Source organism: Aethalodelphis obliquidens, unplaced genomic scaffold (genome assembly GCF_003676395.1).
Source record: "Aethalodelphis obliquidens isolate GAN/ISIS:26980383/991018 unplaced genomic scaffold, ASM367639v1 scaffold7, whole genome shotgun sequence".
NCBI lineage: Eukaryota > Metazoa > Chordata > Mammalia > Artiodactyla > Delphinidae > Aethalodelphis > Aethalodelphis obliquidens.
In genome coordinates, this window is record NW_020837951.1 from 34753395 (window position 1) to 34766736 (window position 13342).

General features: G+C 34.1%; 1 protein-coding gene across 3 annotated transcripts in view; it reads right to left on the reverse strand.

Moving 5' to 3' along the window:
* The window catches only part of DCAF10 (DDB1 and CUL4 associated factor 10), a 53876-nt gene that overhangs the window by 12841 nt on the left and 27693 nt on the right, over nt 1-13342 (reverse strand). The window contains exon 3 of one of the 3 annotated variants that reach the window (XM_027105454.1): nt 3897-4094. The exons of 1 other annotated variant lie outside the window; for it this stretch is intronic. In XM_027105454.1, coding sequence (XP_026961255.1) covers nt 3897-4094 — 198 coding nt within the window. Of the gene's footprint in view, nt 1-3896; nt 4095-13342 lie in introns of those variants that run through there. One more of the 3 variants, XM_027105460.1, reaches the window with a different exon arrangement.

Sequence of the window (13342 nt, forward strand, 5' to 3'; positions counted from 1 at the left end):
TTTTTTTTTTTTTTTTTTGCGGTACGCGGGCCTCTCACTGTTGTGGCTTCTCCCATTGCGGAGCACAGGCTCCGGACGCGCAGGCTCAGCGGCCATGGCTCACAGGCCCAGCCGCTCCGCGGCATGTGGGATCCTCCCGGACCGGGGCACGAACCCGTGTCCCCTGCATCGGCAGGCGGACTCTCAACCACTGCGCCACCAGGGAAGCCCTAAAATTCAATTTTAAACCAATTCAATTTCTTTATTTGCTATGTAGGTCAGTAGGTCTATAGACTTTGTTTGCTCTGGAGTCAGTTTAAGTAATTTATGATTCTGTAGGTATTTGTTTATGTAAGTTGTCTGATTTGTTGCCATAGAGTTTTTCATTGTATTCCTTTGTAATACTTTTATTTTTTTTTATAAAGTTGGTAATGATGTCCCTTCTTTTGTTTTTAATTATGAACAAATGTTGAATTTTATTCTTCAGTTGAAACAATCATATGGATTTTTCTATTTAACCTGGTGTGATAAATTATACTAATAGAATTTCTATTGATAAATCTTTTCATTTCTAGAATAAACCCAACTTGGTCATGATATATTTTTTTAAATTAATTAATTTATTTATTTATTTATTTTTGGCTGTGTTGGGTCTTCGTTTCTGTGTGAGGGCTTTCTCCAGTTACAGCGAGCGGGGGCCACTCTTCATCGTGGTGCGCGGGCCTCTCACTATCGCGGCCTCTCGTTGTGGAGCACAGGCTCCAGACGCGCAGGCTCAGTAGTTGTGGCTCACAGGCCCATTTGCTCCGCGGCATGTGGGATCCCTCCCAGACCAGGGCTCGAACCCGTGTCCCCTGCATCGGCAGGCAGACTCTCAACCACTGTGCCACCAGGGAAGCCCGGTCATGATATTTTGATTAATATCTTACAGGATCCAATTTCCCTTTTTTAGAATATTCGCATCAACATCCATAGTACAGACTGACCTTTCATTTTGAGTTTGTGTATCAAGGTCATACCTGAGGTAAGAATTCCATTTTTCTGGACTCTGAACAGTTTAATAAGATTGGAATGTTCTGTTTCTTGTAATATTTGGTAGAAGTCACCTGTAAAATTGACAGGCTGCTGTTTTATTAGTAGATAGGTATTTTTTTAAAAAATATTTATTTACTTATTTGGTGGCGCCGGGTCGTCGTTGCTGTGTGCAGGATCTTCATTGCAGCATGCGGGTTCTTTTCTTTCTTTTTTTAAAAAAATCTTTTATTATTATTATTTATTTATTTAGGCTGTGCTGGGTCTTAGTTGCAGCATGCGGACTTCTTAGTTGCCACACATATGTGGGATCTAGTTCCCCAACCAGGGATCGAACTCAGGCCCCCTGCATGGGAGTGTGGACCACCAGGGAAGTCCCAGTAGATAGGTTTTAATTGATTTTTTCATTTCTCTAATAGCTAAGGCAGAAGTGACAGCCCTGCATGAAAACTAGCCAGAGCTGATGCAGGTGGCAGTGCTGGAACTGGATCCTGCGATTACTCTGCTATGTAAGGGGGGCTTCAGCTACTAGATCATAGGGAGAGATCTTGAGGAAAGTATCTCTAGAAGAGGTGCCACGGTACCCAGAAGGTGCCAGGATATGACACGTGGGGATGATTCATGACAGTGACTATTTATCAATTAGTATGGAAGAAGTTCAATCTTTTAACAACCTTTTCAGCTGAACCAGTGCATAATGGTTAAATATCAGTCCTGGTAATAAGTCTATTTCAGGTTTTCTATTTCTTCCTTGATCAGTTTTGCACAGGTGTATTTTTTGTGTAAACTATTTCATCAAAGTTTTCAAGTATATTGGCAAAAGGTGATCTTACTCTATATTTTTTATTGTCTTCTTTCTAATTGCTGAGATTGTGTCCTCTTTTTTCCTTAATGTATCTTATCAGAGAAGAGCAGGCTTTTAAAAAATCTTTATTGTATTTCATTTTCTATTTCATTAATTTCTGCTTTTTTAAAAAAAGATATTTATCATTTCCATACATCTACTTTCATCAGGTTTACCCTTTTTTATCTTTTTCAGACTTTTTGAGTAAGATGTTTAATTAGTTCATTAATTTTTAGTCTATCTCCTGATTTCACTATGATTTTTTTCTTTGATCCATTAATTATTTAGGAAGTAAGTTTATAAGTCTCCAAACCTGGGAATTTTTATTTACCTGTTGTTCATTAAACTGTACTGGGATCAGGGAAAATGGTTTGTGTGATAACAATTCTTTGATATTGGTTGAGACTTACTTCGTAGTCCAGAACACGCTCAATTTTTGTACATGTTCAAACTTTGCTTTAGAGGATGTATTCACTATTTGGGAGCAGAATTCTACATATGCCTACTAAATCAAGCTTATTAATATTATTAAAATATTCTATAGACTTACTAGTTTTTTGGTCTATTTTATCTATTAGTAAATGAGAGAATGATGTTAATATTTTCCACTGAGATGGAGATTCTCACTTTTTTCTTGTCTGTTTTTGCTTTTTATGGTTTGAGGCTATGTTATTAGGTACACACAAGATAAGAATTTTTATGTTCTAGTGAAATAAACCTTCTAATATAGTACCTTTTTAAAATCACTAATAATGCTGTATGCCTTAAACTCTATTTTGTCTGCTATTAATGTAGATATAACTATTTTTCTTTGATTTGTATTTATCTTTTATTTTTTCCCATCATTTTACTTTCAAACTTTCTGTGTTTGTATGTTTTAGGTATACTACTTATGAAGAACATAGAGTTTGTTTCTGTTTTTTTAATCCATCTAGTACTATCTAATAACTGGTTACATTAGTCCATATATACTTATTCTAATTGTTGATATTCCATTATCTGCCTATCATATTCTTGTGCTTCCTAATTTGCCTGTTTTTTTTTTAAAAAATGATTTTCCCCTCTTCTTCTCTGCCTCTATTGGATTGATTGTATTTTTTAGCTTTTATCCTTCTACTAATTTGGAAGTTATTTATATTCCTATTCAAATTTTATTTCTAAACTAAAAAATAATTAGTCCTAAATTTAAACAGACACGCTTGTCTTAGTTTAAAGATAATCAGTAGCTCTATGCTTTGCTCAAACAATATGAATAACTAGAAATCTTTAAGAATATCCCCCTAGTTTTACATATGAGCTCTAAAAAGAATATTTCAGAAACATTCCTGGTGTATATTACTGTATTGTCATTTTACCAAAGCTAGCAACAGGAATATTATAATTATTTCCCAAACTTCAACTCTTTCAATTCTCTATAAGGAGATATTCTACAGAAGTGTTTCACAACACAGGCATTAGTGACATTTTAGATGGGATGACTGGTCCCCTGTGCAAACTGTCCCATGCACTGCAGAATGTTTAGAAACTCTGATCCCTGCTCACTAAATGCCAGTAGAAATCCTCCTCTCTTCTCCTGTAGTGACAACTAAAACTGCACTACACATTATTTCCAAACATTCCCCTAAGGATCAGTACCACTCCAACTGAGAAACCACTCTTTTAATGCATGAAAACAAAGTGCAAAAATTACAAAATAGATTTAGAATTGAAGGACCAAAGAGTGAAAAACATTTCAGTTCCACAAAGGAAATAATAACAAAAATACTTTTCCTTAAATTCAGGAAACTCATCTTATAAACCAGTTTTCATCATTAACTATATTACTTGGTCTTCTTTCCACATAATTTTCTCCAAGTTTTTTAGTCACAATATGTGACTAAGTGCAAGGAACAAGATGGAATCACTTTCTGATTGTTTTTTCCCAAAGCCAGTTTCTTTCTCCTAAAGAGATATGAGAGCTAAGACAGAACACTGAATTTGTTTACCATCTTAAAAACTTTTTTGTTGTTCATAATCCTAACATGACCTCCTATTCACAAACCTGTTGGTGTCCCAAATAATGACATTTCCATCAAATCCTGACGTTACTAAGAGTCTTGTATTAGTATCATATTCGATGTTCTTCACCCAGCTAGTGTGACCATGTAAAGTGCATACTTTGCTGTTCAGTTTTCTCAGATCCCATAGTGCTATTGTAGTGTCATCAGAGCAGGTAGCAAACAGCCGGTTATCAAGAAATCTACAAAGCAGAAAAGAAAAACTAGTTCATTTAATCTCTTATTAAAGAAAAACTGAGAAGCAGTCTCTGTATTAGGAATCAAGAAAACAAATCAAAAAAGGACTACAAACTCACTGTATAAACCCAGTGATTCTAATATATAATAAATAGTAAGTGTAATTCACATAACCACAGAGAAGGATACTATGATTTAGTGAGGGCCATGTTGCAATTTTATCTGTTTTACATTATTGATTTTTACTCAAAACTAGAAATAGGGGTGGGTGTTTAGAGAACAGTGCTAGAGAAAATGAATTTTAGAATCTGTATAGGAAACACAAATGGTGAGAGACAATTTAATAGGAGACAAAGGAGATTTTGAATACTTAATTGCAAGTGAAACATGTTAAGCATAAAGTGTTCAAAATTATGAGAAATATTTACTCTGCTACCAATAACATCTCTATCTATTTAGAGTACATTTCTCTTTAGAATACATTTACATATAAAAATTGCTACTAAAGTGCCATAATTTTTAATCTATTAATTCAAAGCCATTCCCCAAATAATCTCACTTCTAGGACAACCAAGAAGAAATGGAAAAATTCTTAAAAAGATAGAGTTTCCCAAGACTGAACCAGGAAGAAGTAGAAAATATGAACAGATCAATTACCAGCAATGAAATTGAATCAGTAATTTAAAAATTCCCCACAGGGACTTCCCTGGCAGTCCAGTGGTTAGGACTCTGTGCTTTCACTGCCGAGGGCCCAGATTCAATCCCTGGTCTGGGAACTAAGATCCCGAAAGCTGTGTGGCGCAGCCAAATAAATAGATAAATAAATTTTAAAAAATTAAAAAATAAAAATAGGGCTTCCCTGGTGGCACAGTGGTTAAGAATCTGCCTGCCAATGCAGAGGACACACATTCGAGCCCTGGTCCAGGAAGATCCCACATGCTGCGGAACAACTAAGCCCGTGTGCCACAACTATTGAGCCTGTGCTCTAGAGCCTGCGAGCCACAACTACTGAGCCCACATGCCACAATTACTGAAGCCCGTGCACCTAGAGCCTGTGCTCCGCAACAAAAGAAGTCACCTCAATAAGAAGCCCATGCACCACAACGAAGAGCAGCCCCCTCTTGCCACAACTAGAGAAAGCCCGCACGCAGCAACGAAAACCCAACACAGCCAAAAAATAAATTAATTAATTTAAAAAACAAACAAACAAGGTCCCTGTGCTACTCTATAGCACAGGGAAATCTACTCAGTACTCTGTAATAACTACATGGGAAAAGACTCTGAAAAAGAATATATATATATATATATATATATATATATATATAAATAAAACTAAATCACTTTGCTGTACACCTGAAACTAACAAAACACTGTAAATCAACTATACTCCAATATAAAATAAATTTTTTAAATTAAAAAAAAGACTTAGGGTGGGAAGCTGTTGTTACTTAGTGATTATATATATTTCAAAATAATTTTATGGCTATGCATAAATTAGTTTGTAAACTACATTAATAAATTAATAAGATTTTTTAACCAACTTAAAAGCTTTTGTACAGCAAAGGAAACTATTGACAAAATAGTTTGAAAAGACAACCTACTGAATGGGAGAAGATACTGCAAATGATACAGCTGATAAAAGGTCAATATCCAAAATATATAAACAGCTTATACAACTCAACATCAAAAAATACTAACAACCCATCTTTTAATTTTTAATTTTTCCAAAGAGAAAATGCAGATGGCCAAAAGGCACATGAAAAGATTAAAAAACCACAATGAGGTATCACCTCACACCTGTCAGAATGGCTATCATCAAAAAGAACACAAATATCAAATGTTGGTGGGTATGGGGAGAAAAAGGAACCCTCATACACTGCTGGTGGAAATGTAAATGGGTACAGGCACTGTGGAAAACAGTATAGAGGTTTCTCAGAAGCTAAAAATAGAACTACCATATGACCCAGCAATTCCACTCCTGGGTATATATCTGAAAAAAACAAAAACACTAATTCAAAAAGATACATGCACTCCAATGTTTATAGCAGCATTATTTACAATTGCCATAGTATGAAATCAACCTATGTGTCCATCAACAGATGAATGGATAAAGAAGATGTGTTATATATATACAATCGAATACTACTCAGCCATAAAAAGGAATGAAACTTTGCCATTTGCAGCAACATGGATGGACTTAGAGGGCATTATACTAAGTGAAATAAGAGACAAATACTATATGATATCACTTATATGTAGAATCTAAAAAATACAACAAACTAGTGAATAAAATTTTTAAAAAGGCAGACACAGATACAGAGAATAAACAAGTGGTTACCAGTGGGGAGAGGGAAGCAGGGAGGGGCAGGAGAGGGGTAGGAGGGGAAAAAAAATGGGGTTATTATGGGATTATATAAAATCATCTGTGTGAAACTTTTGAAAATTGTAAAGCACTACAGAACTTTAAAAAATCTTTCATTCAGTAAAAAAAAGAAAACATACCATCATTTTTTATCTATTAATTCAAAAGCATTCCCCAAATAATCTCACTTAGCAACATTTTATTGGACCAGTCAAGATTACAAAATAGATAATTAACAGTTTTCCAAGGCAATAGAAATAAAAGCAAAACTACATAAATGGGACCTAATCAAACTTATAAGCTTTTGCACAGCAAAGGAAACCATAAACCAAATGAAAAGACAACCTATGGACTGGGAGAAAATACTTGCAAACGATGTGACCTCCAAGGGCTTAATTTCCAAAATATACAAACAGCTTGTACAACTCAATAACAAAAAAACAAACAACCCAATCAAAAAATGGGCAGAAGACCTAAATAGGCATTTCTCCAGAGAAGACATACAGATGGCCAACAGGCACATGAAAAGATGTTCAACATTGCTAATTATTAGAGAAATGCAAATCAAAACTACGATGAGGTATCACCTTACAAAATGGCCATCATTAAAAAGTGTACAAATAAGGGCTTCCCTGGTGGCGCAGTGGTTGAGAGTCCGCCTGCCGATGCAGGGGACGCGGGTTCGTGCCCCGGTCCGGGAGGATCCTGCATGCCACGGAGCGGCTGGGCCCGTAAGCCATGGCCGCTGGGCCTGCATCCGGATCCTGTGCTCTGCGGCGGGAGAGGCCACAGCAGTGAGAGGCCCGCGTACCGCAAAAAAAAAAAAAAAAAAGTGTACAAATAATTAATGCTGGAGAGGATGTGGAGAAAAGGGAACCCTCCTACACTGTTGGTGGGAATGTAAATTGGTACATCCACTATGGAAAACAGTATGGAGGTTCCTTAAAAAACTAAAAATAGAATTGCCATACGATCCAGCAATCCCACTCCTGGGAATATATCAGGAAACTCTAATTCAAAAAAAGACATGTACCCCAATGTTCATTGCAGCACTATTAAAATAGCCAAGACATGGAAGCAACCTAAATGTCCAAGGACGGATGAACAGATAAAGAAGACGTGATATATATGTACAAAGGAATACTACTCAGCCATAAAAAAGAATGAAATAATGCCATTTGCAATAACCTGGATGGACCTAGAGATTATCATACTAAGTGAAATAAGACAGAGAAAGACAAATATGGTATGATATCACTTACATGTGGAATCTAAAAGATGATACAAATGAACTTATTTATAAAACAGAAACAGACTCACAGCCCTAGAAAACAAACTTATGGTTACAAAAGGGGAAAGGGCGGTGCATAAACTAGGAGTTTGGGATTAGCAGAAACAAACTACTATATAGAAAATAGATAAACAACAAGGTCCTACTGTATAGCACAGGGGACTATATTCAATATGTTGTAATAAACCATAATGAGAGAATATGAAAAATATATATATATAACTGAATCACTTTGCTGTATATCAGAAAATAACACAACATTGTAAATCAACTATACTTCCATAAAAACAAAGTAGACAATTAAAATACTCTATAATTCAGATTTTTAATTATTTTACACTAATTTCTCAATCCTTAGTGAGAATATATTTTATATAAACACTTAAAAAATAACCTACCTATCACATTTTAATTTCTGCTCAATTCAACATTAGGATGCCTTCTCTAACATATTCTTTTATATATAACTAATCTCTCGCAGAAGAAATGAATTCTGGAGTTTCTTTTATATATATATATTTATATATATATATATATATATATATATATAGTTATTTTGAATTATTATTATTTAGAATTATATAAAATTATTTTGTCTCAGAAATCAATCTCAATATCCACAACAGCATAATGGCCTTCCTGAAACTAACACGATTTTAAAATCCCAGGCTTTTGTACAGGCTGTTTCTGCTACCTGAAACCACATCCTCCCTACCTCTTGACCTGGATAACACTTGCTTTCTTTTTAATAGCCAGCTATCATCCCTTCCAGGAAGGCTTCTCTCCCTATCCAGCCTGGGCCAGATTTACCGATCTTCTAACTTCCCAAAGCACTCTACAGTTCTATGGTAATACTTAATGTTACAGTGTAAGGAATAAATTTACAAGGCTATAAACTCCTTGAAGGCAGGGGAAACCTGTCTGCATAATTCATGATTAGATCTGCAGTACCCAACACACACAGTCCCACTCACAAATATTTATTAAATAAATGAATAAGATAGAAGTTCACTGCCTAGTGCAGAAGACATTAGAAATACATAGTTATACAAAATACATGTGTGGGGAGTAAGCAAAGAAAAGAGGATGTTTAGGACAGGTTTCATGGTGGTGTCATTTGAACTGACTTAAAAAAAATGAGCAGGAACACCCTAAGTGGCCAAGGGGTAAGCAAAGTTACAAAAGTGTGTACAGGGATGGTGTACTCTGAGAGGCAACAGCAGTTAGAAGTGCTGTGTGTGGAAAAGTAGAGACAAGTAGAGAATACATCATGGTATTATTCTATAGTGATTCCCAATAACTATTTGTTAATTATAAATACATGCCCATTGAAAATATTTTTTTAAATGGAAAAAAATCTAACACCAAAAATAACCACTGTAATTGATATTTAGCCTAATTCATGTATTTCAAGCCTAATATTATTTCATAACTATTTTGCCATGTCATTAAAGATTTATTGACAAAATAATTCTTAATGGCTGAATAGCATTCACCGTATGAGTGAACCATAATCTTTTCTATTTTAAACTAATTTGCAATTTTTGGATGTTTAGATTGCTGCCAATTTATTCAAAACACAATGATGAATATGCTAACAGCTAAATATTAATCACATTCCTAGTTATTTTTCTAAATACATTTCCAGAAAAATGTATTGTTAAGTAAAAAGGGATTTTTTTTTAAAGGTAAGGCTTTTGATACATATAGACAAATTGTCTTCAAAAGAACATACCAATATCTAGTTCTACCAGCGGTTATGAGAGTGCCTGCTTCTCCAAACCCTTCCCACAGAGGTATTTTTTAATACCTGTGCTAAGTGCTAGGAAAAAAATATCATCTTGTTTTAGGTTGAAACTTATTTTTAGTAAAGTTGAACTTTTTTCATATTAATTGGAAGATTATATTTCTTTAGGGAATTGCTATTCATGTTCCTTGCTGATTTTCCTCTTGCAATATTAGTTTTATTATTGAGTTACAAAATATTACTAATATTCTTCAGTTTTTCAAATACAGTATGTTGAATATGTTTTCCATATATTTCTATCTTTAAACGTGGTTCACATGTTTTCTTACCATATCAAAAATTTAATTATTATATTGTCAAATCCATTTTTTGTCCTTATAGTTTTACCTTTACTGATGAGGCTTTTAAAAGTAAAAATATTTCAATGACTTCCACACTTGACAGGAATTATACGATTTAAAAAAATACAAAATAACAAAGGCTACTGGAAAGTCAAGTCAGACTTTTAAAATAAATTGATCATCATCATAGAAGCATCTTTATATATTTGAAAAATTTAGGGAAAAAAACACTAAGCTATTTTATTTCGTACAGAAAATAATGCACATATGGATTCAAAACCCCAGTGGGATTATATTGCTGTAGGCCGCAGTGGTCCACCTTGAAGGGTTTCAAGCCAAAAAGTGACATGATTGGTTAAGACTTTCAGAAGGATCTCTGAGCTGGCTAGGTTCCAAAACTATATTCATAAAAAATAAAATAGAGGGATTGGTTTAAAAATTTTTGTCAGTAAGGCCACTGAAAAAAATTACTATTGTTGCATGGATATTTTAATATCAGTAATGCAGAAAATCATGGAACAAAAGTTAATAATTTTTAATTGAATAAGTTTACTTTAATGAAAATTCAATAGTTAGACTTTAGTTTTCTCATTTTTCCCTCAAAGTATTACCTGTTAAAAATTTTGGTACTGGAGAATCATTGGTAAAGAGAGTAGATAAATTATAGAAAATTAAGAATGTAGACTAGGAGACCAGTTAAAGCACCCTCAACAATTCTTATCCCAAAGTAAGTAGACACAGAAAGTGTAAAGTGGTAGATAAGTCTTGGAGATCTGGCCCAATCCTCTCAAATTAAAACTTAGTCTACCTAATAAGTTAATAATTATAAAGTATTTTTAACTACATGGTCTCTAATAAACAAGAGACACTCCACACACATTGAAATCTATGAGTTTCTGAATTACAGAACTTTTCCATATGTCTCCATTAAACTCCAGTATATGACAGCTCTGGATAAATTGAGGTCTTCATTATCAGAGGATGATTGGTAAAGGATAACAGCAACTGAAATTGAATTTTCTTAAAACAGGTACCAACATTTCATTGTACAAGGGAAAGGAAGTGTTGTATATTTTTTAGAAAACCAACTAAAAATCATCAAAAAAGGCCTTTTAAAATTTATTTAACTATATGCAAATTCTTAGAAGAATAAATTAAATGTTTGGGTTTTTTGCATAATCTTTCCAATGAAATTATGAAGCAGAATATGACATCCTTACTTCATATCTGAATTTTGTACTATAATAAAAAGAGGGCCATTTCTGTATAACATTCAAGGTCTTTATCAATTTTCCCAAAGGCCTTTCCTTAGTCCTGTGGGATATTCACATAATTCTTTGAAGTTTCTATCATGTCATCATTTCTGTCGTTCTCTTTTCTCTAATTGATAACTAGTCTCACTCTATCAGATCCTCATTTGCCAATGATTTTGACCAGTTCTCTAACATCACTCTCAAGGCCTTGCAAAATTTTACATCCTTTACAAGATCAGAAATTTCATGTTCCCCATGATAAGCACTGCACCTACATTATATTGTTTGAAATATAACAATCAGGAAAAGACCAACAAAGACAGTGGGAGGGAAAAGCAGATCCTGGAATATTTAAATGGGTACTAATTTTTTAACTGCCATATCACTAAGTAAATATTCTTAGGATAACCTCAGTTCCCCCTCTAACCTCATAACTGGGGGACCTTGATTATTAAATGGACTCTTAAACTCTTAAACCTTCATGAATGAGAAGTAAGGCTGTATATTGGGCTTAAGAATTTAAATTACATATTTTTTCCCTTACTTTCATATGAAGCAACAGAAAATACTCTCGACAACTATCAATATTTTTATTTTACAATATAAGCAAACCTCAAATCTAAGAAATGAACTAGAAGATATTACTAAGTATGTGGAAAATGACTATCTAGAACCAAACCAGGAAATGCATGTCCATATCTCTGAACAGTACAGTGAGGTGGTCTAATGGAACTGAGTATGAATTCCAGCTCTACCACTTCCTATAAAAAGACCCCGGGGAAATCTCTTTATCTGAGTTGCAGTTTCTTCATTCCTTAAAATGAGTACAATATCTGTCTCACATCAGGATACTGTGAGGATTAAACAATATAATGTATCAAAAGTGCTTCACAAAAGGTTTGGCACATGGTAAGCACTCAAAAAATTAATAAGTAATACACAATTAAGCTCATGCCAGAGGACCTTTCAGATCCTTACTCAAAACACTTAAGTGATATGTACTTCTAAATAGCTTCAAAATCCGTTTTTCTAACAAACAGATAAGAAGCAAATTCAAATTTGTAGGTGTGGGGTTCTAGGGCAGTCACATTGATAGCATCAAATGAGAACTGACATTGAAAAAGAACACAAATTCTAATAGCAAATTAGTCAGAGGTCATTTTGAGTAGGGGCAAACAACTTGACATGTCTTTTCTTTTTGAGATAAGAAATTTTAAAATTGTAAAATATTATAAACATAAAGAAAATTATGAAGAATATAACAAACATCTGTGATACCCACCACCCAGCTTTATCAAATTTTAACATTTGGTTATATTTCAGATTTTTTTGAACATTACAAACACAATTGAAGACCCCTGTATATCCCTCCCCAATCCCATTCCCCTCCCTCCCTCTCCAGAGGGAACCACTATCCAAAATTTGTTGTTTGTCACTCCCCTTGCAAGTTTTTAATACTATGAATTCATAAGTATGTATCCATAAGTAATTTACAGTTTGGTTTTGCATTCAACTTATTCTGTAAATATTTAATGAGCACCCACTATGTGGCACAGTTCTAGGTGCTAGGGATAGAGCAGAGAACAAACAAATACATGCCTTCATCAAGTTTATGTTTATTTTTAAACTTTATGTAAATGGTATCACACTGTACAGCTCATTCTACAATTTGCTTTTCTGGCTCGACCTTTTAGTTCTGATATATCTGATGCTGATGCTTCTAGTTCATTTATTTTAACTGATGTATAGTATTCCATCGTATGAGTATACAATTCATTTATCTTCCTTTTATGTTTTGTTTTTGTGGCCACGAGGCATGTGGGATCTTAGCCCCCCAACCAGGGATTGAACCTGCACCCCCTGCCTTGGAAGGCGAAGTCTTAACCACTGGACCGCCAGGGAAGTCCCTTATCTTCCTCTTGATGGAGATTTGTTTTCAACTTCTATTACTAACGATGCTGTAATGAACCTTCTTTACACGTTTCCTTGTTCACATGTGCTTTAATTTCTTTTAAACAATCGATCTTCAATTTTACCAGATATTGCTAAATTGCTCAAAATAATTTTACCAATTTATATTCCATCAATAATGTCTAAGAATTTTCTATTTCTCAGCATCTTTGTCAATATTTGATATTTCTTCATTGTTATTTTTATTTGCATTTCCATAACTAGTAAGCTTGAAAATCTTTCCATATTTATTGCTCATTTTATTTTCTCTTATGCGAGTCTCTGCCTATTTTGCTCTAAGGTAATTGT